The sequence below is a fragment of the Pyricularia oryzae genome, chromosome 3 (assembly GCF_000002495.2).
Source record: "Pyricularia oryzae 70-15 chromosome 3, whole genome shotgun sequence".
Lineage (NCBI taxonomy): Eukaryota > Fungi > Ascomycota > Sordariomycetes > Magnaporthales > Pyriculariaceae > Pyricularia > Pyricularia oryzae.
In genome coordinates, this window is record NC_017849.1 from 4,552,432 (window position 1) to 4,578,212 (window position 25,781).

Below are 25,781 nucleotides of genomic sequence, written 5' to 3' on the forward strand. Positions count from 1 at the left end.
GTAACTGGCTAGCTTGTCTTATATATCGAGGAACCGGACGAGAGTTTCCGGGCCCCAACAGGGACAACTCTGATAGGAACAGCAATTCCCATATTTAATCTGCTGGCTACTGCCATTTACTGTGTACTAAAGATAAGGTAACGATTATGTTTTGCGTTGTAACATGAGAATTCCTATCGAAGTGTGCAAAGGCTATGATCCTTGTGCGGAAACTTCCGTAGAAAAAAAAAACGTGGTGCAAGTCTAACGCTCAAGACACTGTCTACATGCAGAACATAGGATGCTTCCAGATACGCATGATGGTATACTAACGAATTCCATGACTTACTTGGCTTCCACTGGAGTCGCCAGCAGAGCCTTGAGTTCGTCGAAGCTTTTGGATATTTCCTTAGACCCATCTCCCTCCAAAATAAAGTTCTTGGTCTCCTCGCCGAGCTGGCCATCCGCAGCGAGCATGAAATCCTTGCCGGCAACGTTGCCAACAAAGCCCAGGGCAGGCCGTGTGGGGGCCAGACGTAGCTTCATGCCTTCCAGGATCTGTTTGGCCGCGGCTGATACGTGCTGACCACCAAAGATGCCGTAGGTGACGGCGACTATCGGCTTCCCGATCCATCTGAACGGGGGTTGACAAGTTGGCACAAAAGTCAGCTGACTCTTTTCTTTTTTTATCATGCCTACGAGAAATGGGATTATAACAAAAAAAAAAGAAAAAAAAAGCCTACTCGTTGTATAGATAGTCGATAGCATTCTTGGCGCCGCCCGATATGCTATAGTTGTACTCTGGCAGCACAAGTACATAGGCGTCGTGAGAGGCTATCTCGGCTGACCAGCGCTTGGTGTGCTCGTGCTGGTACTGCGCCTGTGGGTCCGTGACCATGGCCGGGGTGAGCTCCTCGTCGTAGACGGGCAGCTTGAACTCGGCCAGGTCCACCAGCTTGACGGCGAACTCGTCGCCTGCGGCCTTGGACACCACGGCGTGCACGTTGGTCGCCACGTGCAGACCGACGCGCGGGCGGCGCACGCTCATGGCGATCACGGCGATGCTCTTCTTGGCGGACATTTCAAGTGGAGTGAGTAATATGCTGGGCTATGATTCCGGGTATCGCGAAAAGTGTGGGCAGACTTTGTTGCTGATGCCTCTGTTGATGCCTCTGTTGATGCATCTCAGGCCAATTGTGACTTTGTTGGAATATCCTCACTCGTATTTATATACCTAGACATCTACTTGTTCTTTGCTTAGAAATATACAAAAGAACCTGTCTACAACGTTACGGGCATCGCGGACGCGACAATGGCGATGTGATCCGCTTTGAAATCCACAAACTGCCCGCAATATACGTACGGGAAGGTTCGAATGAAGCGCGCGCCATGGTATATTCAAACAGTTTCCGCTTAAGGAATGCGCGCGGCAAGCCGTTTTGGGACAATGGGATAACGTAGCCATGGTAAAAACTCCATGAGCCCTGCGCGGTACTGTGCGAATAAGCCTGTTTGGTGGCCGACAATAATGCCTCTCTCATCTACTGTACCGACACTGTTATAGAGTTTTAGAGTTTACTATGCAAGTATCAGGATATTACTAATCTATGGTGGGTGTTACGTACCTGCATACTATGCTTGATCGGCTTCTTGTGCGATTGTAGTGCTTGTTAACGCACAGTCTATCAATGGCAATCGCTGATGTGTTCAACCAAATGTCAAGGCTATAGATGTCTTATTTCGGCCTTTGACCAGAGCCATCTGCCAGAAAAGAAAAATCACGTTCAACTTGTTAATTGGTGTTGTGATGATTAGGGCCTTGTTGCAACACCTGTACTAATCAAGAGAAAGATGGATGTGATCATCATCTCGAAAGTTCACAGGCCATAGCCAGAAAATCAATGCACAGGAGCTCAGCCCGGGAGATCATGAATATGCCATGCCAAGGAGCAAGTATCTCATCTGGGTAGACTTTGTGCTCCTTGTAATACCAAGCCACGGGCCTAGCCCGAATCGTACGACGATCAAGGTCGCGTGTAGTTTCTATTTGCAGGCCTCGAGGCTTCCTGGGATCAAGCCCTATGGATTCATGCAACGGAAGATGGCAATCCTGGCGCATAAAACAGACCACGTATAGCACATGCGCACTGATCCATCTCTTTCGTAGCTTTTGCAGATGGCTTGGATGGAACACGGTAGAGAAAAGTCCCATTGGAAAAGTACAGAGGATTGCGATCATTCCATTTAGAAAGCCATGGAATTGGACGAGATTCTGGTCGGTGCTCTCAAAACCCCTCCCTTGCTCAGCACATGGGCGGTCGCAGGGAACAGGGTTCCCCGCGTGCACGGCTTTGACCAAGTCCGGCAGTGCAGGAAGAGAAAAACCGCACCACTCAATTGTGCACATCCATCTGTACCATTCAAACGTCGTCCCACTTTCGCCGTACTATACTCGCGTACTCGGGCTGGATGGTCTGATCTTTTGTGTCCTGCCGAATATCAGATTGTTGTCAAGTTTTTTTTCTTTCTTTCTTTTTTTAAACACTGGACGGCTTGTGATGCCTTTGTGCTTCGTACTGTAGACACGTAGCGGGTTGTTGACTCGGGAGAGAATGAATTTTAATTAATATATTTTCCTGGTTTAGAGTTGCACGACCGAGATTACGGTTCGTGAGGTCCATGCCAAATATTGGCAAAATGGGACAGATAGATAAAACAAATACGCCTCCACAAGTCGGTTAATCCCGGCTTGCAGCAAGGAGAGGGGGAGAGGGTCTTGTGCTCCAAGGGCGCTACAAGGGCGTACCTAGCAAGCTTTTGCTGCCGCACAGTAGCGGCCTCCACGCCAAGGGTGCAATGCATGCAGCGGCCCCAAGCCTCGCGACACAGCGACAGTGGCAGCAGGGCGGGCGGGCATTCAATTTAGCTTTTTTGTCGCGCCCATTCAAAGGAGAGCTCCGGGGCTGTGGTAAGTTCCATCGGGAAGTGGGTTTTTTTTTCCAACGTGGTATTTTTCTTCCGGCGGGTTCATCCTTCTGATCTTTTCTACCGCGTAGCCCGCAGACGCCAGATCGGAGCCGGGCGTTGTTTTTTTTTTATGCAAGGCACGGCGAAGGAACGGAAGAATCAAGGCTAATTGAGGTCCGATTACGAAATGCATTGGTTGTAAACAACCTACTGCTACAAAAACAAAAAAAAAAGTATATTGATTAATTGCCTCTGGGTTTCTTACAGATTTGGGCATTTCCAGGTTGCGTGTCGGCCACAACGACTCCCAACAAGTCGCCTGTTTCTGTGCTTGCGACTACTCAATCCAAAAGCAAAGCAATTCTTGGCCTTTCGCGATCAAGCATTGCAAGCAAAGATGGGTTTGGGAATCTTGGAAGATCGTCATATGGACCATGTGCCGGGTAAGCAAAGCGACCTTTGAGAACGAGTATTTGATTTTGTCTACGCGACGGTCACAATACACATAAGCAGCATTTGCACTCTCATGTGTGCTCGACTTGCTGACCCACGCCATGGTTCTTTGGTACTCTCAGGGACGACGAGGCACTATGACGATCCCAACCGACCGACGCGTGTTGGGGAGGGCGCCACAACCCTCAAGACCACAGAAGATGGCATTATACTGGTGCCGCAGCCATCCGACGACCCCAACGACCCTCTCAACTGGCCATTATGGAAGCGCGATCTGATCACCGCCATCTTGTCCATGACTGCCATGTGAGAATCTAACCCCTCCCTCCCTTTCGCCTGCTCCAGTCAACTTCCGGGGACCTATTCTAATCACCGACCCACTCCGTTTTGGCGCAACCAGCTTCGCAACATCCCTCGGCCCCATCCTGGCAGCCAACACAATCACGCTGTCGCTGTGGTTCGGCCAGAACCTGACCAAGATAGCGATCCTGACCGGCTACTTCCTCCTCGGCGTCGGCGCCGCGGGCACCTTTTTCGTCCCCTCCAGCCGCATCTGGGGCAAGCGCCATGCATTTGTCGTCGGCCTCCTCATCCTCATCGGCAGCTCGGCCTGGGGCGGCGCCGTGTACAAGAACTACGACAGCATGGTGGGCGCCCGCATCATACAGGGCGTCGGCGCCGCGCCCTACGAGGCCCTCGTCAACGCCGCCGTGGGCGACCTGTACTTTGTGCACCAGCGCGGCAAGAGGATGGCTTTTACGAACTTGGCCGTGTTTGGTGGCGCCTTCTTTACGCCTATTCTGGTTGGTGAGTTTTGGGGGGTGCTTTTTCGGAGCTCTTGAAGTTGGTGGGGCTTATTGTATTGGATATGCTAACCCCCAAGGGCGTGACCAGGTGTGATTACACACTCGATCATGTGGGTATGTAAACTGGAACCGCTTTAACAACCTCGCAAGCAATCATGTAAGGCCGTATACTGACTGCCTGACAGTGGTGGACGTTCTACATCGTTGCAATCTTGTGCGCAGCCTGCCTGCCCCTGGTAGTCTTCTTCTGCCCCGAGACGGCTTACAAGCGTGATCAGTCTCTCAACACAGATATGGGAGTGGATTTCCAAACAGGCCATCAGCTGCGCACATTCTCCGAGGGCTCCGACAGCCCCCCAGCTCAGGGTCAGAGCACAGCTGATGAGGAGAAGCTGGTGGGTCGCAGCACACAGCAGGGACAAAATGGCGCAGCCGCGGAGATCCCGAAGCAGAAGACCTTCACGGAGTCGTTGGCCCTGTTTGACGGTCGCAAGACGGACGAGTCGTTTTGGAAACTTTTGTTTAGACCGTTTGTTCTTCTCGTTGCTCAACCGGCATTCCTCTGGGCGAGTTTAATTCAGGGTAAGTGTCGAGGCTTCAAGGCTCTAGCTTTATGTGGATGGCTCGCTGACAAATCAACTCAGGCACCATGATCGGCTGGACTGTGTTTATCGGCGTCATTTTGGGTAACGTCTTCCTCGGCCCGCCCAAGTGGTGGAACGAGGTCGACACGGGATATGCTTACACCGGCCCTTTTCTCGGCGCGCTCGTCGGCTTCGCCATCTCCGGTGGTCTGTCAGACTGGTCCGCCCGGAAGCTCACAAAGTGGAACAATGGCGTCTATGAGCCAGAGTTCCGCATCTTGCTTACGATTCCGCAGCTCGTTCTTGGGTGCGCTTCCCTGTACGGGTTTGGTGCGACTGCCGATGCCATATACCAGAACAAGGCCGACGCCCCCGCTTTGCTGCTTTGCTTTGGACTAGAGGTTGCGGCGTAAGTGTTCAGCACAGCTTTTTTGCATATATTATCTCCCCCAGTCCTTGATGCTAACTTTGCAAACCGGTCAGAATGGTCATTGGTGCCGTGGCAAGCTCGCTATATATCGTAGACGCATATCGGGACCTGTCCATTGAGGGTTTCACGTGCATGATTATCTTCAAGAACTTTTTCAGTTATGCTCTGACATACAAGGTATGGACTCTCCCCTCCCCGTGGGGCTCACCTGTCAGGATAAACGATATACTAACTCCCAGGCGACAGGCCTACGACTGGTGGTTGGAGCTGAAGACGGTATCGACACCACTCTTCAACATTATCGGCACTGTCCAGCTGGTAATTTGCCTAACGAGTATTCCCATGTGTAAGTCCTCCATTCCGGGTTTCCAAATCATTATCAATGCAAAAGACAGGCCTTTGGCTGACCATCTTTTTTTTTCTCTGTGGCCAGACATTTATGGCAAGCGGGTTCGCAGCTACTACTACCGCCACGATATTCTGGCAGCATGTGGACTCAGGTAAATTCCCTGGCCGGCATCGAATGAGCTCTGTCCATGACACCTCACAGGGTATGGAGGCGTGAAGGGTGGTTTGTGGTTGACAAGATGAAGGTCGAGCTTCGTCCAACCGGATTTAAAACGATTGCGTAAAGGGAGGATATAATAGGGACAAAAATCACTTCTGTTCTGTTTGTTTCACTTCTTGTCTATAACAAAGGTTTGGTTGGGGTATATTAATGCTCTATTTGTAATATTTTATTTGTTACCTATCCTTAATTCTCTTTGTCATTGGCGCCTCTGTGTATCCCAGGACAACGCGTTCACTAATGACAGTAACCAGAAGCTCCGACTACCATCACAACCCCCACCGTCTAGGTCTTGTAGTTTGCCGCTTTCCGCCCTCGGTTGGTTTCATACCGGAAAAGCTGCGAAAGTCGCGGTGGCGGAAGTCGGGTTCTCAAAGAAGATTACAGAGGTCTGACTGCAAGCGATAGAATTAGCATCGTATCACTCCTCACAGATGCCAAGGCGCCATTCCAACTTTCCCCCATGCCTGCTGTAATCCTTTCAAATCCTCCCCCCTCCCCCTCATGCTGACTTTTTTTTTTGTTTGGCACTAGAAATCAATCACCCCACAGTGGTTTAAGCGAATGATAACAACCTGATGCCGGGATGCGAACGAGACGACCTGCCTTATTCTGCTCTTCTCGATGCTGATCTGCAGCATCTAGAGGCCGCTTGGCAAGGCATGGCTGAGGCACGGGTTTTGGGTCCAAACCCCTCAAGATAGTCCCCAGATAGTACTTTCGTATATGTCATACAGATAGTCAGATGGGTATAAATAACGGGTATGGAACTGTGTTGTTGTCGCCTTTTCTTTTGCTCGCCATGCCAGCATAGTCTCACAAGCCTTTCCGACAGATACCCATTCTCAAATCCGGACCACCTTGCCACCAACGCTCCCCCAAACCAACAAAAAAATGAAGCCCTTCACCATCCTAGCTACCCTCCTGACTGTCGCCGGTTTCACCGCAGCCCAGAGCTGCAGACAGCTGTAAGCATAAACCCGCTACGCCGGAGGGGCGTTGGACTTGCCAATCCCCCACATCGTCGCAGAGCAGAACTCCTGCCCCCAAAAAGGATCATTCGCTGACACGAGAGGACTTGCAGGAGCGCCGACTTTTGCCAGTGCGGCACCTACTGTTACAGGACCCGCGACGGCGGCTGCAACCCGGCGGGTACCTTTTACGGACTCTGCCCCCTGAAGAGGGAGACGACCTTTGAGGCGTGAACTGCTGTTTGATTGTATGTTTGGCAGTTTTTCCCCGGGTTGAAGGTGGATAGAAGAAGACTTGGGAAAAAGTGGTGTTTTGGTATTGTTCGGGAAAAAGCCATCGGCAGCAAGGTCGGGTAGAGTTGCGTTCAAGAGCATAGAATCATCTCGCCCTGGAAAATATCAATAGACTTCTGTAAAGTGGATAGGCAAAACTTGCCTGTGAATCTTCAAGACCCGACACTCGAATGCCCGAGACTAAGTAAATTTATTGTAGTTGCATAAAAACATTTATATTGATATCATTAAAAAGGAGGAAACCTGTACTCAAACCAAAATGGAAAAAAGGGCAAGCAAGAAAGCAAGACAAATGAAAGAGAGGAATGAGATTAAGCCAAATAACAAAACAGATCAATCAGCAACTCCCCAAGCAAAAATGAATATAGCAACGGAAATAGAACAAGAAAGTCCCTCCAGAAGTCAGATCAAGCAGTGCTCTTTGCACAAAACAGAGGACTGGTCCCCTGTAAGACGACTAGCGAAAGTTCCACCACATCATGATTAAAGGCATGCTGCCTCAGCCTACGGGTTGGCTGGTGGTTCTTGTGGTGCCGGTGGTGCCGGTGGTGCCTGTGCTGCCGCGGCCGGATTCGGCTGAGCCCCGGTGAACAAAGGCACCGGCGGAGGTGCCACAGGGATCGGGAAGGGTTCTTGGAGATTCCTATATATTGGGTCCACGGGTTCCGGCTGTACGTTTCGATACCATGTGTCGAACTCGGCCCGGATCCTCCTACGCTGGTCATCGCTATAGCCCCCGAGCTTCTTCACGGCCGTCTCGACTATTGCCTCAGGACTAGGTCGATTGCTAGGCTCGTGGGAAAGCATTTGACATATCAGCAACTTCAGGTCGGGGTCAATACCTTCATAATCGTCGTCGGTAGGGTGGAGTAAGGGATAGCCGTAATGCCACCACACCTGGGGAGGCACCATCCCGATAGAAGAGGTAGAAGGGACCAGAGGAAGAAGGGGTTGCAGTCGCGTAAGGCACGACCATAGAACCTGTAAGATCGAGACGTTAGTCGTTGTGTTTGTAGAGATGAGATGGCTTAGGACCAGCTTCTTGCTCTCAACTTACCATGCCGCACATCCAGACGTTTGTCCAATGGCCAATGGCACCCGCCACACAACCGGGCTCAGGCCTAAGATGTTCATATCCCGAACCATCTTTTGGGTAGAACTGTGTAAACGGAAGCGACCTAACACTATTCCATTGATCGGTGAATTGTTCCTGCTCGCCGGGTCAGGGTTTTCATTAGTTTGTGCATCGAAATGGCAAATTTATGGCGCAAAGACAGTGGAACTTACAGGTGCCCAGTAGCCTTTCTTACAACCTCGCGAGGTTATCATTACCGATCGTCTTTAATAGTCAGCTTGTTAGCTAAGTATCTAGTCAATCCAAGGTCTTGCTTGCGAATTCATCAACTTACGAATCAAGGAAGCGGTTCTGCGAAGACACGCAGGCTGATAACCCAAAATCGGCAATCTGTTGAGCATGGCAAAATAACCGGTCAGTATCGCAACCCTGGAGGACTGTCGTATCGATTAGAGGCAACTTCATTACTAACCACCAACTGAGGCATTTCTAATTTTTGGACGATGACAGTCAGCAGCGCTCTTATCAAAGTGAATTCAATTCATGGGATTTCTTGGATTAAACTTACCAGGGTGAGCTTCCGGATCCTCAGTCATGAAGACTGCAAAGAACAATAAAGTCGTTAGTTACTCAAAATGCATACCACTTAAAGAAGAGCGTGGATCGCTTACTGTTCGTAGGGTCCAGATCGAGGTGAATCAAGTTCAGCCCGCGGAGGGCCGGTGCGGTCGACTCCGTGATTATAGGGCCCTCCTCAGGCAGCATCTCACTTTCGTGAGAAGCAACCCTGACCGGTGCTCGCATGGCAATGCAGCCTCTACCCACTTGTGACGAGAAAAAAACAAGCCTGTTAGCGGGACCATCCGGGCAGCATGACTATGTCGAACACGCCCAAACTTACAGCACTCCACAAAGTTCCAAAGCACTCTATCCGACAGTTTTGCTCGCGTGAAGCTCGACAAGCTGATGAAATGATTCAGGTTTCCCCTGTCGCAATGCTTGAGGATTATCATGTTCTCGCTCGAATCGCGTTCTTTGATCGCCTCCAGAGTTGCCGCGTCGAGGTTGTTGTTACCGAGCGACTCGTGGACTTCCTTGAGACTTGTGATTTGAACAATGTGGCGAGAGCGCTTCAAGATCTGAAGACATCGAATTCGCGATCAGTACTGCTCAGTAGCAAGCTAACGGGTGCTGGATGACTGTACCTTCAGAAAATTTCTTTCCCGGGAATCTGTAGGCCCTCCTTCGTGAGAGTTAAACTTGACGACAATGCGTTCGGCAGCACCCGTTGTTTCATTTTTCAACTCAAAAAGAGCTGCAATCCCATAGCCACCCTGTCCCAGGATACTATTAGGTAGAATGTACAGTCAGTATCATTGCCCGACGCACAAGACATAAAGAAGTAAAGCCGTCCAAACGCTTACCGAATGAACTTCGCCCCGGCAGCCGCGAGATCCTTGGCTCCACTGTTGATCGCTGCTCTGGCCTTTTCAGTCGTGGGCTTTTCTGGGAGGCGGTTACCATATTGGTGAGCTAGGTACTCGCCACGACGCCAGTACGCTTCGTACTTTTTACTATTCTTTCTCAAGATGTCAGGGATGGTCAGGTTTCGGCGATTTTGCATGGTCTCCAGAGTTAGAAGCCTTTCGGTCGCAGGCATAGTACCGGGAGGCCGCGCAGTGAATATTGGCTTCCGCTCATCGACCTTCCATTCATGGAACTTGCCCCTTCTGTAGAAATCCGCCCTGTCGCAGTGAAGTTGGAGGCGGAAGTCGTGGTCACGCTTTTTTGCCGCTTGAGCCCTATGCAATGCTTCCAACCTCCTCTCATCGCGCTCCCTGGCTGTAGAGGGACCTGGCTGCTGCACAACAACTGGAGGCTGGCCCTGAACTTGGGGGTTCACCTGTCTAGACTGATCATTGTTCTGCTGTTGGCCCTGATTAAGCACCTGTTGTTGCATCAGCAGTTGCTGTGATGCCAAAGTCGGGCCAGTTGGTCGGGCGATAGCAGGAGCAGCGGTGGTAGCACCAGGGGCAGGAGCAGGTCGGAACGGAAGGGGGCCCATGGCTTGCTGATTGGATTGATTCCGGGTATTTCGGGCATCTGCGCGTTGTTGACGCTCCCGAGCCTGGGTGGCTGCGCGCTCTTGAGCACGAGCTGTAGCGTCAGGGTAGGGCTGCTGGGATGAACGGCTCTCTTGACGAGGGCTGGCAGTGTTCCTGTTGGCATTGCGTCCTGCTCTGCCGCCCTGATTCCTGTTGGGAGGCATGGTTGCTTCGATTTGTCGTGTATTGTGATTCTTAACGCTATTCCTACTCTGATAAGAACACACTGAGAGTCTGGAGTTTCTACACGAGGGCGATCCATGTCACAGGTAATAAGTGAGGTCATATTATTTGGATCAGGTAGCATCGGTGAGACAGAAACAAAGGAGCCATTGAGCGAGGAGCCCAATGGTCTGAGTATGCAAGCGGCATTCGCGTTGAGTGGTTGTCAAAAGACAAAGCAGAGGTGAGCCGAGATGTCTATGTTCTGATGGATCTCATATCCGAAAACGGAATGGTTGTCAGAACCAAGAGCATACATGCCTATTGAGCGACCGACAAACAAACCTAAAAGTCTCAATGACCGAAAACATCGATTAATTTGAAAAAAAGATATAGAAATCAAGAAACCCGTTCAGGTTTAGGCTAAAGCCATCGCTTGATGGTGAGTCTTGTTCCCTCCCTATGAAGTAGGGCCGCGAGGTCAATGTTCACTGGAACAGTAAATCTCTGCATATGAGGAGCAAGTCGGGCAATGAAGTGGACACAGTCTTGTCGCGCCATGTGGTGGAGGGTGACTGATCAGAGTACGCAATTGCCGAACCATCTTGCTGCCTCGCCATGATGTCGTCGCGACGGATGACAGACAGATAGAGACGGAGAAGTTTATGGGTCCTTCGGAGATATTTTGGTTGCATTAGGTAGGGTGGATTGAAGAAGTCGATCATGTACAGTAGCTAGCTAGCTTGCTAGGTGCTCGTACTTGTAAACCAACCCCCACACAACGGGTGGATGACTAATTGAGGCTGCGCATGCTGGCAGCACAATGTGGAACCGAACCAATTCAACGTTGGAACATCATCCGTGGCGTCGGACCGTCAGTGGACTCGCCTGGCTGCTAGGTAATTAAGCTAAGGTACTGTACTGTACACGCAACGCAATCGCGACCAGACAGACCCCCAGCAGCCAAATCAACCATTTTACTACCTATCGACTTGAAAGCCGGGCTATAGGTAACTTTGCCGCTGTCACAATCGCTACTGGCGGCGATGTTTACGCTGTTTTGCACCACGAAGCAGCCTTTCTCTTTTCCTCTTTTCATGCTAGATTAGCCCTGCACACTGCCTCAGCTGGCCTCATGAGCAGCAGCAGTAACGACCTGCACCGCCGCTACTACCACCATCCCTTCCGTTACATCTACCGCCGCGCGCGTGTCGACTTCTCTGTTTCGGCATCTGTACGCTGAGGCCCTCCTCTCATTTACAGCATCACAAGCCACATTTCAGTCTGGCTGCAAGAGCCGTCGATCGAGTCCTGGCAACTGCTCGACAATCCCTGAAACAAAGAAAAAAAAAAGCACTGTCTACCACGAATCGAATAACCGAAGTCTATCATCTGTGCAGCTTTTTGGTGCACTGAGGAGCCCCGAGCCCTCCCATGACGACAAATCCCCTAAGTTCGTCTTTGCCAGCTTCCTTCCGACCGATTCATACTTCTCCTCACGATGCCCTCAAACTCAAACCACCGGTATGAGGCTCTTCAAGACCTAGCGCCAATACCGACGTATGATGAGGCCATGGCCGGGAGTAGCGGACCGCCGCAAGAGACCAGATCCCTGCTGCGCACCCATCAGCGCAGCAACTCGACAGCCACCGACCCCGATAGCCCAGTCCGGTCGCGCCGACAGAATGGCAATAATTACAGACCACCCACAGTGGAGACGGACGACGAGGACAGCCTATGGGGCTCCGATGATGGGGAGGGTGATGCGGCGCAGGTCAGGAGGGAGATGCAAGAGTTGGAGATGGAGGACGATGATGACCATGCCGTTGGGAGGGGTCGTTCTACGATATTCGGGAAACGACTAGGCTTCTCACTGCCAAGATGGAAATGGAGGTGGCAGATGCCGCGTCTGCGAATCCAACTACCGACCGCAAACGTGACGAGTTCAGGGGCCGGTCCCAGCTCGTTGGAAGAGGGTGGCGGATCGGGCGAAACGGCATCGGACCGGTTACTACCATTGCGCACGCTCTGGGAGCGAATGCCACCGATCAATGCCGCGCAGGTCTGTCTTGTGTTTGGTCGCATCTTTGCCATCTTCCTGATTCTTGGATTCTTGTATTTTGTCTTCATGAGCGACCTCATGAGAGGCATGCGCCGTGTTGGAGAATACAACCCCGAGTCCGTCCGCTCGTGGCTCCTGGTTCACGTGAACCCCAACAACATCCGAGACCACTTGCAACACTTTACGAGCTATGCCCACATGGCCGGCACAGAGGGCGACTATGCGCTGGCCACCGACGTCAAGAACAGCTTCACTAGCTACGGCCTGGAGGACGTCTCGGTGGAGGAGTACTACGTTTACGTCAACTACCCTAAGAAGGATGGCCGTGCGGTGGAGATTTTGGACGGCGGCAATAAAGTCCAGTGGTCGGCAAAGATTGAAGAGGAGGAGCACGCCGCCGAGTCGGCAGGGAGGCAGACATACGTTTTCCATGGCCACTCCAAGAGCGGGGTCGTACAGGGGCCGCTCATGTATGCCAACTATGGAAGCAGGGAGGACTTCAAGAGGTTGTACGACACCGGCATTGATACGAAGGGAGCCATTGCCCTAGTTAGGCATTACGGCTCTCAGGAGGATGTGGGGCTGAAGGTCAAGGCGGCCGAGCTGGCAGGTTTCGCAGGCTGTATCGTATACAGCGACCCGAGCGATGATGGCTTCAGAGTGGGCGAACCCGCGCCCAATGGAAGGTATATGCCCGAAGATGGGGTACAGCGTGGTTCGGTATCATTGTCGAGCTGGCTCATGGGAGACCCTTTGTCGCCCGGTTGGGAAAGCACAGGGAGGATTCCAACCCGATTGGAGCCGGAAAAGTCCAAGGGGCTCGTGCAAATCCCCAGCATTCCGCTCGCCTGGCGGGATGCTAAAGAACTACTCAAGCGGCTGCAGGGCTTTGGTGTCAAAACGCCCGAGGACTGGATTGGAGGCGTGCCCGATGTGAAAGAATGGTGGACTGGCAACCTGTCTTCACCCATCGTGCGGTTGCGAAACGAGCAAGACGAGGTCAAAAAGAAGGAAATTTGGAACGTCTACGGCCGAATCAGCGGAGGCGAGCAGCAAGCCAAGTCAATCGTCATCGGCAACCGTCGCGACTCGATGGCCTTCGGGGCGGCGGGTCCAGGCTCTGGCACGGCCGTCATGATGGAAGTCGCGCGCTTGTTTGGCGATTTGCGCGCACGTGGATGGGTGCCCATGCGGACCATTGACTTTATGAGCTGGGACGGAGGCGAGTTCAACAATGCCGGCTCGACCGAGTTTGTGGAGAAGAATCTGGACTCGCTGCGTGCCGACGCAATGGCCTATATCAACCTCGACGAGGCAGTCACGGGGTCGACTTTCCGTGCGTCCGGCTCGCCCTTCTTCCGCCGCCTGATCCTGCAGGTTCTTCATAGAATCAACGATCCGATCGCGAACCAGACTCTGCGAACAATCTGGGATGAGCGCAACAGCAAACTGGAGGGCCTTGGCTCCGCGTCCGACTACGCAGCCTTCCAAAACATTGCGGGCACGTCATCGCTCGACATCGGCTTCACCGGTGTCGAAAATTCGCACGGCCGGCATCCCCGCAAGTCGAGCTATGATGACTTTGAATGGATGCAGCGGCAGGGTGACCCTCAGTTTATATACCACACTCTGCTGGCCCAAATACTGGCCATGATAATCATAGAGCTCGCAGACCGACCCATCATTCCTTTGGATACAGACGCGTTCGCCGACAGCCTCTCCGCTTGGGCAGACGAATTCGTCGAATGGACCGAGAACAAGGGCGCGCATCAGGAGGGCCACCCTCCCTTTGAGATCATGAAGCTGCGCGAAGCAGCCGAGTACCTAGCTGCCGAGACGAGAAAGTTTGGCAAGTGGGAGATCAAGTGGGAAAACATGGTCATGTCGACGAGCTCGTTCGAGCCCCTGATCCTTGCAAGGCAGAGGATGGAGTTTAACGCTCGCATGGGGCGGTTGGACTCGAACTTGCTTGATTTTGATCAACATGGCGGAGTAAGTTCACAATCATACAACGGGCAGGCCTCTTCAATTTGCTATCTGCCGAAATACTAACATTTTGTCTGCGATTATCAAAAGGCACCAAACCGCACCCAATTCAAGCACGTCTTGTTTGGCCCTCAATTATGGAACAGTCGGGAGCCGGGATATTTCCCCGCAATCCGCGATGCGGTTGAGGCAGAAGACTGGAAGACGGCGAGCGAGAGGCTAGAAACGGCTGTCAAGATCATGAGGGCTGCTGGTCTTGAACTTGAATCTCCCTCATGAAACAAATATACATATCTCTCCTTTTTTGTCTTCTATGTATCATTTTTATTCATTTTTATTCTACCTAAAATTTCCATGTGCAAAAAGAAAAGGGCGGCTCTCTCTCTCCTTCACTCTTTCCTTTGATTCCTATTTCCTGTTTTTATCCCCATGTTTATAGGGCCTCGAACATTTGTAAATAAAGCCACACGACCTCTATACTTTTTCTTTTCTTTTCTTTTGTTGTCTGCATCGCCAACGAGGAGAAGAAAATGAAATAGGGAAAGCACGAGGACCATAGCGACACCGTTTGGAGGGGTCGCGAGCGAGGGGAAACCAGATAATCGTGGGCATGGGCGGATGACCAGTTTTCTTTTCTTTCTTTCTTCTTTGTCTTTCTTTTTTTTTTCGAAACTTGATAGCATCGGCATGGCGTTTTGACATGAAATGTTTTAACTTTGTGCACTTTTGCTCTCATTGGCGAATCGGGAATCTATGGTTTGCAATTTTGAGGTAAATACTATTCTAGCTATCCCAGGTCAGCGTGCAAATCATGCATGTTCACTTCTTCCCATGCTCTTCTCTTGGATCAGCGCCAATATCTGCCCCCGTGTGCCCAACTGGCCAAGCTTGGATTATGAAGCCAAGGCTGAACTGAACTGGCGCAGTTCAGTGCCTTCGTGCGTGTCTCGATTCAAATGAATTGAACACATCCGCCCGTTGAAGAAAGCGTCACCGATCAAAACAGTATCTACAGTACAATAGGGACAAGACAGAAAATAATATATAGTTTCATTCACCAACTCCAACGCTAGCTCTCGACAAGCTTTGAAACTTTCTTTATCTGGAACATGGCGTGGAATTAAGAAAAAGAAGAAAAAAAGCCCGTCTACAGAACCCGGGGATATACAGCTTTGTACACCGTCTCGTCCCCCCAGATGCCACAAACTCAAAATAGTATAACTTCACTTGGGATCCAACACAATTCCCTCGTACTCTTTGCTTCGGATAAGGTCCAGGGTGTGTTGGAAGTGTTTCCTGCAAGCTTCGACAGATGCAGAGTCTTGTTGGTTGCCGGCGAAATTTGAGTGGATAAGCTCAATAAGGCCGTTGAGGTATTTGGTTGTGACCTGACAACAGTCGTCAGTACGGTGCTCCGTGAGAGAGAATGATCCCATCCCAGATTTACTTACCGACTCGTTGCGTTGGTCAAAATAATAAACATATCTGTCTAGGATTTCGACAAACAGCTCAATTGATGTTGCAGTCTCCATGCACGAGTCTGCCACCCGGAGAGCCCGCTGCAGACATTCGAGCACGCGCTTGCCATCACGGTACAACTATCAAAACGGTGTCAGCTCAGCCCAAATCCAGCCCTTCGTATTTGAAAAGCTGGGGTTAATGTTTCATCCAGACTTACCTCGGTGTTCTCATCCTCCCCATTGGCTGCAATCGGTGTGGCCCACCACAGGTGACTAGCCAGGTATACGGCTCGACATTGGTCGGGCTTGCGAAGCAGTTTGCTCGAGTGCTGCGCGCACTTTGTGATCAGAGTATCATAGTTCTCCTTGCCAAAATTGCGCGTCTGGTGCAGGGCGCTGGCCACCACGCAGACTGCCTGGAACTGGGCTTTCGAATCCGATACGGCTTCCTCGTAAACAGTGAAAGCCTGTGCAAAGAATTCGTATGCCACCTCTTCAAATCCGGCTGCGTCGGCTGTTTGGCCACAGGCGCAGAAAAGACGTAGAGAGAGTTCAGCTGCTCCGGCACCGTTGACGCGTGCGTACAACGTCGAAATCGCAGAGTGCAAGAACTTGAACAGGGCCGAAGATTGCGAGGACCAGTTATCGTCATAGTGTTCCCGTGCCTTGAAGCGACGGGCCAACTTCATACCTGCCGTTATCAGCGGCGGTGTTGTTGTGCGAATGCGGTCATTGCCGTCGCCATACGCCTTGCGTGTCATCTGCAAGAGCTTGAACTGCGTGTCGTTGTTTTCGGAATCCAGCAAGTGCACGATGCGGGCAAGCCAGCCCTGCTCCTCAAGCGTCTCATCCGTCTCCATGACGCGTTGCCGGGCCGGCGCCACACCTGGGTATCCTTGTGGTGGGTGTGATCCCTCTTTTATCAACACCTTGAGAATCTCCAGCACGTTTTCGAGCTGCTCGACTGTACAAATCTGTATGCGATCGCGAAGCAGGGTTCTAGCCACCTCGCCAGCTACTGCTCGTCGCGTGGGGTACGTCTGTGCTTGATATAAAGGAACATATGTCGGTAAAGCCAAAGCAGTGAACATGGACACATATCTCTTCAGAGGTGCCTGGAGTAGAGCCAGGAGGCTTTGTTGTGCGGGAGGCGAGTGCAAATCAGGGCTGTTGGCATGTTCCCTGACTTTGGTGGTGGCGTACTCCAAGACCTGGTCCACGTAGTCCAGACGTCCGGGATAGATGTTGAGCGCAAGGTTGACTAGTGACACTAGCAATGCGATTGTGTCCTGAATGGGGAGGTGTTGAGCCTGTACGAGGTTCTTGACCTGGCCAAAGAATATCTCGTAGAGCTTTACATTTTCGGGTATTCCCCTGTGTTTCTTTACTGGCTCCTGTTGCTCGCCATTGCCCTCTCCATCCTGCCCGTTGACGGCGGTGGCTTCACTGTCAGCTATGGATTGCCCATCCTGTCCAAGCGTTTCGGCGGTTGAATCAACATCCGCCTCAGTCCGGGCAATGTTCTCATCCTCCATTTCTAGTCGTTTATGCTCTTCAGGCGGCGGAGGGGGTGGCGGGCCTGATGACTCTGCGTTCTCTCTGGCGATCTTGACCTTCTCCAGCAGCTCTGCTATTGCGTCTGCCTCCATTGTTTCCCGGTCCTCCTCGGGCTCGTTCTGGGACTCACGCTCGGCATAATCGGACAACCTATCCATCAAGCCTATAACGATAGCTTTGACGTTGACGTGTGGGTTTAGTCTCGAGACCGCGGCGAGGAACTGGTCAAGTGTGTGTAGGTGGTATTCGTCGGGGAAGACCTGGGTAATGACCTCTAGCAGGTATTCTTGCGCCAGCACGTCACGGCATTGCACAACCTGCTCCAACAGGGGTGCCAGGATAGCAGTCTTGTAGGCCTCCAGATCGACCAATTGGCTAAGGCGCACCAGGTTTGAGCCGACAAGCAGTTGCAACTCCTTTCGTTCTTGCGTCCTCTGCTCGCGCTCCCTCGAGTGGCCTTGATGTTGCAACCGTACCCACAGCTTGTTCATCTCGACAAAGTTGGTCAGGACAAAGTTGATCGAATCCTGCAGGTTGCCCTCGGGACCGTCGCCCTCGCCTTGTGGCAGAAAATCCCTTGCCTGGCCAGACAAATAGTACCTCAGGAACAGGCCGCGGATCGGATGTTGGACGCCGCGGCTCATGTCCATCATGTCCTTCATGAGCTCCTTGACGGGGGCCGCATCAATGGCCATGTATGCGGTGCCCACAGTAATCATTAGATACAGCCGCGGGATGATGTTGCCTGCATACTGGACTAGCTCGTAGAGGTCGGCAAGATGGTTGACTTGGTGGTTCTCACGGAGGTGGACGGAGAGGTAGCGCAGCGCATCGAAGACGGACATGTACAGTTCGTAGTATTGCTTGGGACCTAGGCTGCTTGTCCGAAGCTCCGATACGAGGGTCGAGCTGCGGTCGCAGAGCAAATAGGCCGTCAGCTTCAAAATATACGATCCAAGCTGTCCAGAGACACATGAGGGGGTTAGCTCCAGGATACAAAAGACGTCGTAACTTACCAGCATTTGAGCGCATCCATTAGCTTCCCTGGAGTGTCTAGACATTTGCGCATCATTTGCGTCTGCTGGCGCACAGCTATCAAGGCATCCTCGAGCAGGCGAGCCTGGTCCTCGGGCGGAGCTGGGACCGACGCCATGTTGGGAACAAGCTTGCTCTTCCCCGGGCCTGGGGCTCGGCGGATGATTAGTTTCAGAGCTGCTGACGATTTGATGAATGAGCCTGTCCGCTAAAGGCAGCAGGAAATTGCTGGTTTGCGGGGGATCATATGCAGCGCGGATCGGTAGGGAGGTGAATAATGCGGCAAGCTGTTCGGAGAGGTTGGGATGAGGACGACGCAAGCTGTTCGTTTGCACCTGGTTGGTGGTTCAAGGTAAGGATGCGTCGCGACGTAACTGCCGCCCGGCTGGCTGGTTCTGGCTGGCTGGTTCTGGCTGGCTGAACTGAGCTGCCTAGCCCCCGGAAAGAGAGCTGTCTGTGTCAGGCATGATGAGGTAATCATTGTGGGCCGACCCCACCAGGACATGACGCAGGCAGTGGGAACAAACTGGGAAAATGCACGTGAGATTAAGTGCTATCTTCAGCTCTTTTTACTTCTAAACTAAATAACAATTGGTCTTCATCCAACCTCCAGCAAACGTCCTGGATGCCACATGTCACGTCTAATAATAATGCAAAATGAGGGCAAAAACGAGTCGAATTGACTTACTTTCATGTGCTCTTCCTCTGAAGTGAAAGACTTGTGAAGATTTTGGGGTGAGATGGGGTTTTCAGCGTCCCACTGTTCCAAACAAAACAGCAACGCGTGCCAATTATATCTGAATCGATGCGCAGCCGCATTGGGAATCCAACCAACGACCCAATTAATGCTCACAGAAGCAATATGAAGAAAAGCGTTCCTCGTGGTTTTCAACCCGGGCCCGTTCATTCATCAGCCCGAGTCTGTGGTCGTGCGCCTCGGCTTCGCTCATCAAGCCCTTAGTCTCCGCGTGGTCGTACATTATGCGGGCGACCTCCTCCGGCAACGTCGCCGCCTTTCCCTGGCCATTCCTATCGGTTGTGGGCTGGTCATCGCAGTCAAACACGCCGGCCTCTCGCAAAGATTCGAGTATCTCTTCGGGTAGCTGTGCCACTGCCGCCTCCCGCTCTGCCGGACTTTTGTCCAGGATGGACTCCACCCACCACGACTGTTGCTGCGGCGGGACATTGGCCGTGGATATGATTCTCACGTGGGGGTCGACCAGCCATAGCGCAACGAAGCGGCGGTGTCCGGGCTTGGTCTTATCTTTAAGTTCAAAGGGCGACACTGCGTGCTGGCTAATATGCGATGGAAGTTAAAAGGTTCAGTCTTGTGCTCAACCAAGGACCGTCGCCTGTAAATCCAGTCTGGTCATGGTGCCGCCTCCATAGATACTTACAGAGTATTTGGGAACGCGAGAAGTCGGCCCTGGCCAGTCGTGACGGTACCACAGGCCTGTAGGCAAGCTGATGCGTTCCCTACACCCAAATTGGCCCCTATAACACTTTGAAGCCAATTGTATGAATCCTGGTCGACTCTGAAACCAGGCTCTCTGTCGATATAGGAGTCGGTCTGCATCTCGAAGGACAGGCTACTTTCGGTTATGTTGTCGCTGTCGAGATAGTACAAGGCCGTCGCACAGATCCTCTCGTTTAGCTGACCTTCAACCTACAGGTAAGAAGTGGATTGACTTAGTAGACCATTATTTTCTCTGTGCAATGCATCTTGGGGCTCCGGAAAGACTCACATGCCACGATCCAGCAGCAAATTTGGAATGTTCGGGTGTGAGCTCAATCGATGCAATCTTTATGATAACTTGCAGTCCAGACTTTGCGAATTTGTTGGCCAGGCGCATTTCATCGTGCACCTTGTAACATTGGGCAAGGAAAGGGGATGGCTCGGGATGTACAGGTATGCGCAAGGATGCCCACTTGGGCAACAGATTGTCCTCTACCCACTTCTCATCCTCCAGCAGCTTCGGATCAATATCAGAGTCTGCTACTTCGGTCACATCACTGGGGATCCAGTTTTGTAAGTGCGAATCACTGTCGGGCGTCAGTCTAGGCTTTTTACCCTGATGTCTTGAACTTTCACAAGTTCCAAACCTCATGTGGCACGACTTACTCGGGGTTCGCAGACTTTGGTATGCGAGCTGCCCGTTTCCCTGGGCAATGCTCACGTCCTGAGTGAGAAGCATCTGCCATGACCAAGCATTGCTCCCACAAAGGCAGCGCCTTTGCAATAAGCTTCTCCAGAGTCCTATATATCCAAGCAAATCTTTTGGGGTCTAGGTTGTTGATATAGCTGGTGAAGCGAAGACTTCCGTCATCCTGGAACGAAAGGTTGCTGGGAAGCCACTGGTATGTGTCGGACCCTGCCGAGTACAGCCAGTCAACAGCTTGGTGGCTAAATTTGGATAACAGAAGCTTTCTGAAGAGTAAATGAGAAAAACGGGCTTACAGAATTCCCTGAGATCATATTCGATATCCCATGTCTTCATTTCTCCCTCTTTGGCAGTGATGATTTCACCTTTTCCGGCCCATTTCTCGACTGCATCTTCAATCCCTACAACCTCATCTCCGAACACCCTGGACCTTCCGTACACCAACGGATACAACGATGGGTGCACGAGGTCCTGCACCGTGTCGTTTGACCACGGGTGCCAGTCCGGCGACGAAGCCTGATGTGCTTTTAGTTCCTGAACAGCGGACCTAAGCTCAAGCTTGAGATCCTCGTCAATTAGGGTGTCTGACTTGGCGACGGAGGCTGCAAGGTCAAGACCAGGAATAACTCCCGTTTCTGAGAAATACTTGGCCTTTTCCATCAGCTCCTTGATGCACTATAATCGAGTATTTAAATGTCAGTTACACGCGGCGATTCAAAGAAATATGAAGACCGACGACATACATAGTCAAATGCCGACTCATTGATGATGCCTGCTGGAGCTTCTAGGTCCTCTGCGTTCTGAGCAATCTGAGAAAGAAGATAGTATTGTTAAAAGACGCACAAAAAGAAGACACAACCAGCCTCTTTCAGCAAATAGACGAGTCTCCCAACAAACTGACCTCCCTCCACCACTGCTCATCCGGAATCGCCAGGGCTTCCTTTCGCCATTTATCCACAATGGCCTGGTCAAAAACCTTGCGCTCCCAGCCTTGCTTGTCCGTGAGCTGCTCCATGATTAGCATCATGGCGACTTCTCGCACAAAGTACGGATTGATCCTTGGTCCAGAACCAGCTTTTGGGATGGAAATAGCGTAACCCCCGTCGTCTGGCGGGAGGTATCGCAGGGGAAGGTGCAAGCCTGGGTATTTGTGGGCAGAAGCGGTCATCTCGGACAGGTGCCTGCGGCGCGGAGGGCACAGTCCATGGGCTTTGGCTGTTCCCGGAAGACCATATTTGACGATGCCACGCTTGCATGCGAGGGACTGAGTCGGCGCCAGAGCATGTCGGCGAAATATATAGAGCATTTAGTCTGATCCGGCCAGAGTTGGACCGGTGCCTGTGCTGCCTACAGTCTAAGCATATACCGAGTGAATTCACGTAGGGATTTGGGGATGGTAATGGAAACGATAGGCGTAGGTTCGACAGTCAAGTAGACAACCAATCCATTAAAATAGGTAGCTAGCGCATCTTGGATCTGTGGGAAATGCTCAGCCAGACAAAGCGCGAGTTCGACAGTAAGATAAATAGATGGTTTAGGTCCAGTCGCCAGCGCGTTGGTAAATAAAATGGGTATTCATTTCTTGAAGATGACATGACGATTTGTCTCGTTGGTTTGACTGGGAAAGGATCCTTGCCATGAACCTTTGTTAAATTAAATCACACGTGCGGCACCGTATCCGTCTTGCCGTGTATGGGTCCTTTCCAGTGGACCGTACTTTGTACAACGCTGAGAGGCTGTTGGTTAGGTATGCGCAGCGAAAGTTATATATATTCTCCGTTGCTCTAGACTCGTGCAATCAGATTCAAAGTTTGTAAAGTGGGCTAGGTGTAAAGACAAAAGCTACACCTTTACAAGATTGACTGACCTAAATGAAGATGGAAAATCAGACTGAAAGAAGTTGGGATGAACAGCAGGCGTTCCTTGCTAAAGCACGGGTATCCCTTCCCACGTACCCTGACATGGAGCCCAGACAGGCAACAAGCTTAGCCCCGGACCCACCCAGCCTTACCGAGCAGGCCCCTTCCCACTTGCACACGAACTGTTTAGCGTTCTCTCCAGGTAACTAGGTATCCCCACAATCCAACATTAAAGACCGCTGGACGTCGGGGCGTCCATATCATCCACTGACTGTCGCCAAATCGCAACACTTTGACCATGGGCCTTTTACTGCACAGTGTTCAATTTGCACAACCTCAAGCGAGGATCTTCACCAAATCCATCCCTTAACAAGGCATCACCAACTTGTTACAGTGACTGAACTGGGCTTGTTTTGCAAGTGTTGGTTTCCGACGGCCAAGACAACGTGGCGCGTATCGTCTCAACCAAACATTTCAGCCAGCAGCGTCAGGTCCAGAAAGCAATGATGGTATCAGTATTACATATACTGCAGAAAGCTCCCCTGTTCATCAATCAGTAACATATTGATCAGTCCCCGTCATATATGGCACCTCAAAGTTTGGGTGGCTTAAGTTCCGGGGACGTCGATCCAGTCGCGTCTTCGTTTTCCCGAGCCACTCAGGCTGTCCGCAAGTGCCTGAGCCGCGTGGATCAAACAAATCACACAGTCCCCCTTCCGGCCGTCTGCGTGGGCACCAACACACAAAAACATGGCTCCGCTTTTGACGGCTGACAAGTGATACCAGCTGCTGCGGCGGAAGAAAACGCCCATGTTGTATCATAATTCCTGTGACGGAAGCTACCGTTGCTAGATAGTTGGCCAACTGCCAAAAAAAAAGGTCAATCTACCATAGATGACTGGAAGTCTTGGCTATAGGCGGCTTTGAAGCCAAGACTGGACAAGGCATCTTCCGATCACACCGTGACGTTTCACTCCCTGGAGGGCTTGATGATGGGCGCAAACGCATATATGCTCATTCGCCTGCCTGCCTGCCTTTTGCATTTTTGCTCCTTTTGGTTCTTTCTTTGCCTTCTAGCCACTGGGTGTCATTTCTGTTCGTCTTTTTAGTAATTACATACCATTCTTTGTTTCAATTTAGCGAGAGGTTAGTAACGCATCTGGACATCTCTTTATATTCCCACCTAGCTCTCTTGAGGCTGGAAATTTCGAGTAGCAAACTAACACTCAAGTCTCATTAGCTGTGCTCCGATTCGTTCACTACCATCTTTCACTTCTTTTTACTCTTTTCATTCAGAATTCCAGTCTTATCAGTCACAATGAGGTATTTCACTTCATTCATCATCCTTGCGGCATCGCTTGCTGCCGCAGCCCCAGTGCCCGCGCCTTTGCCATTGCCCGAGCCGCAGAACGACAGAGCCAATAATGGTGCTACTGTGAGTACACATTCTACCAATCTTATTATTTAGCTTCTATACACTGACACGTTTCTCAAGGCCATCGAGGCCGCTGTCGATATTGCCTTCGCCACCGCTCTCGGCCAGGCTGGTGTCTGTAAGTTGTAATGACCTGCAATACGTTTTGCTTGCACTCCTTCGATATTAACGATTTTAGGTCGTGCTGCTGACAAAATATTGATACAGTCGGTCAGAGCTCTGGTCCAGAGTTTGAGGCCGCCCAGAACCAAGCGGCTCGAGCCGCCGCCCAAGTCGCTGCCGACGCTCTTGCGGCGAACCAGGCTCAGGGCATCCAGACGGAGCTCGAGCTAGATCCGCCTGTTCAGGCCGCCTTGGATGAGATTTTGGGGAACAATAACGGGAACAACAACAACAACGGGGGCAACAATAACAACAACGGTGGCAACAACGGAGGCAACAACAACGGAGGTGGCAACAACAACGGAGGTAACAACAACAATGGCAACAACAACGGGGTAAGCATATTGAGACCTCGGGAATAACGTTCCGTCAATCCTGGTGGTAGAGTGTTGGCTCCGATTTCTGACAGACTTTTTAAATTAGCAAAACAACAACAATGGTGGCAACGACAACAACAACAACAACAATAATAATAATAACAACGGCGGCAACAATGGCAACGGAAATGGAGGAGGCTTTGGCGGCTTCCGAGGCTTTGGCGGCTTCGGTGGTGGTTTCGGTGGTGGTTTCGGTGGATTCCGAAGAGGCAGAGGACGCAGCTAGGCTCGACAAAAGACCTTGAGCTAATGAAGCCAGTGGTTATGGTAAATGTAAACAAATGTGATGAATAGCCAGCAATATCCAACTCGGTCAAACGGTGTATCCGACTTGGATTTTTTGGACACCCGCAAGATTAACAGACTTATAAGACCATGCAGCAAATTTTATATGGCAGTTAGGGAATATGGTGTTGATTTCTTAGCTACTGCTCATCGCCTTACCCTGCTATATATGAAAATAAGAGTTTCCACGCTATATGCTCCTTTGGCATATTTCATGGGCTCATGATACATGAATGGTATTTTCTTCAATTACCCATATCAAATGATCCATGGCCCCTTTGCGTGGGACTGTCAACACATCCTCTTCGCCTTGAACGAGTTGACTTTGCGATGTAAGCCACAAACATTTTATTTTCATCGAGTGACATTGGGAAAAGTTCTATTCCAGATACACTATAACCCCTGAATAAATGCGAATTTCATGCGTACCGATGGCAATTATGCCCTATCCCTTTAAAGCCAATACAATAGCGTTGTCTTCCTTCACGTGGGGTTTCCGGTACACAAAACGTATAGGCTTTTAGGTGCAAAAACACGGTAGATCGATGTATAAAAAAAAAATAAATAAATAAATAAAATAAAAAAAACTGTACAAAAAAAAATACTCCAGTAACACGTAGGACCCCCCATAGCCTGCACGCGCATGAAATTCATATCCATCCAGGGGTTATGGTTAACTTAAACACGTTTGAAATATAACCTAAAATTAACGAAGATAATAAAAACTGCCCAAGACCAATTGCAGTTGGGTTTGCTTTACTCGGCTACATAGGTATTAAAGCAGTCTGGGGATCGCCCCTGTATGAGTGGTTCAAGACGTATTCGGAACACACCAGCCTGGCATCAAAGTCGTGTATTGTCGCTATTGTTGCACTAAAACATCGTCAAAAACGAACGCTCTCGTCAATGACTAATGCGAGTGACTTTGGTAAATATAGCCTGCAACAGCTACTACTGCTGTAGGTAGGTTCGGGATGTGGGTGATTTTAGGGCAGGTGCGCAAACAG

The 25,781-nt window shown here is 51.1% G+C and overlaps 9 protein-coding genes across 9 annotated transcripts; 5 read left to right on the top strand and 4 right to left on the bottom strand.

Annotated features, from left to right (window-relative positions):
* Positions 1–230: 230 nt before the first annotated feature.
* Positions 231–1,917, bottom strand: MGG_05084 (uncharacterized protein). Its single transcript, XM_003712557.1, has 3 exons — positions 1,605–1,917; positions 723–1,534; positions 231–613 (listed from the first exon to the last, which is right to left on the bottom strand). The coding sequence occupies exons 2-3, from the start codon at positions 1,058–1,060 to the stop codon at positions 325–327; spliced, it is 627 nt and encodes a 208-aa protein (XP_003712605.1). The 5' UTR covers positions 1,061–1,534; positions 1,605–1,917; the 3' UTR covers positions 231–324.
* A 919-nt stretch (positions 1,918–2,836) lies between these two features.
* MGG_05085 (uncharacterized protein) lies at positions 2,837–6,039 on the top strand. The gene is made up of 10 exons (XM_003712558.1): positions 2,837–2,947; positions 3,036–3,389; positions 3,522–3,705; positions 3,800–4,206; positions 4,294–4,319; positions 4,391–4,787; positions 4,850–5,198; positions 5,273–5,396; positions 5,466–5,565; positions 5,653–6,039. The coding sequence occupies exons 2-10, from the start codon at positions 3,344–3,346 to the stop codon at positions 5,721–5,723; spliced, it is 1,704 nt and encodes a 567-aa protein (XP_003712606.1). The 5' UTR covers positions 2,837–2,947; positions 3,036–3,343; the 3' UTR covers positions 5,724–6,039.
* Positions 6,040–6,681: 642 nt separating this feature from the next.
* Positions 6,682–6,992, top strand: MGG_12942 (uncharacterized protein; the record flags this gene model as incomplete). Its single annotated transcript, XM_003712559.1, has 2 exons — positions 6,682–6,755; positions 6,872–6,992. The coding sequence occupies 2 exons, from the start codon at positions 6,682–6,684 to the stop codon at positions 6,990–6,992; spliced, it is 195 nt and encodes a 64-aa protein (XP_003712607.1).
* Positions 6,993–7,210: 218 nt separating this feature from the next.
* Positions 7,211–10,521, bottom strand: MGG_05086 (serine/threonine protein kinase). Its single transcript, XM_003712560.1, has 10 exons — positions 9,552–10,521; positions 9,333–9,474; positions 9,029–9,266; positions 8,799–8,951; positions 8,696–8,728; positions 8,600–8,616; positions 8,462–8,517; positions 8,340–8,391; positions 8,110–8,262; positions 7,211–8,033 (listed from the first exon to the last, which is right to left on the bottom strand). The coding sequence occupies exons 1-10, from the start codon at positions 10,394–10,396 to the stop codon at positions 7,557–7,559; spliced, it is 2,166 nt and encodes a 721-aa protein (XP_003712608.1). The 5' UTR covers positions 10,397–10,521; the 3' UTR covers positions 7,211–7,556.
* Positions 10,522–11,101: 580 nt separating this feature from the next.
* On the top strand, positions 11,102–11,637 carry MGG_15126 (uncharacterized protein; the record flags this gene model as incomplete). Its single annotated transcript, XM_003712561.1, has 2 exons — positions 11,102–11,293; positions 11,405–11,637. The coding sequence occupies exons 1-2, from the start codon at positions 11,218–11,220 to the stop codon at positions 11,635–11,637; spliced, it is 309 nt and encodes a 102-aa protein (XP_003712609.1). The 5' UTR covers positions 11,102–11,217.
* Positions 11,638–11,895: 258 nt separating this feature from the next.
* MGG_05088 (glutamate carboxypeptidase 2) lies at positions 11,896–14,721 on the top strand (the record flags this gene model as incomplete). The annotated part of the gene is made up of 2 exons (XM_003712562.1): positions 11,896–14,448; positions 14,533–14,721. 2 exons carry the CDS (start codon positions 11,896–11,898, stop codon positions 14,719–14,721), a joined length of 2,742 nt encoding a protein of 913 aa, XP_003712610.1.
* Positions 14,722–15,180: 459 nt separating this feature from the next.
* Positions 15,181–18,898, bottom strand: MGG_05089 (vacuolar protein sorting-associated protein 35). Its single transcript, XM_003712563.1, has 4 exons — positions 18,476–18,898; positions 16,121–18,368; positions 15,894–16,040; positions 15,181–15,830 (listed from the first exon to the last, which is right to left on the bottom strand). Exons 1-4 carry the CDS (start codon positions 18,610–18,612, stop codon positions 15,666–15,668), a joined length of 2,697 nt encoding a protein of 898 aa, XP_003712611.1. The 5' UTR covers positions 18,613–18,898; the 3' UTR covers positions 15,181–15,665.
* Positions 18,899–19,021: 123 nt separating this feature from the next.
* MGG_05090 (uncharacterized protein) lies at positions 19,022–22,292 on the bottom strand. The gene is made up of 7 exons (XM_003712564.1): positions 21,558–22,292; positions 21,400–21,465; positions 20,953–21,331; positions 20,617–20,866; positions 20,240–20,537; positions 19,892–20,160; positions 19,022–19,790 (listed from the first exon to the last, which is right to left on the bottom strand). Exons 1-7 carry the CDS (start codon positions 21,960–21,962, stop codon positions 19,337–19,339), a joined length of 2,121 nt encoding a protein of 706 aa, XP_003712612.1. The 5' UTR covers positions 21,963–22,292; the 3' UTR covers positions 19,022–19,336.
* Positions 22,293–22,749: 457 nt separating this feature from the next.
* Positions 22,750–24,894, top strand: MGG_05091 (uncharacterized protein). The gene is made up of 5 exons (XM_003712565.1): positions 22,750–23,661; positions 23,756–23,950; positions 24,011–24,068; positions 24,158–24,447; positions 24,536–24,894. The coding sequence occupies exons 2-5, from the start codon at positions 23,834–23,836 to the stop codon at positions 24,713–24,715; spliced, it is 645 nt and encodes a 214-aa protein (XP_003712613.1). The 5' UTR covers positions 22,750–23,661; positions 23,756–23,833; the 3' UTR covers positions 24,716–24,894.
* The last annotated feature ends 887 nt before the right edge of the window (positions 24,895–25,781 follow it).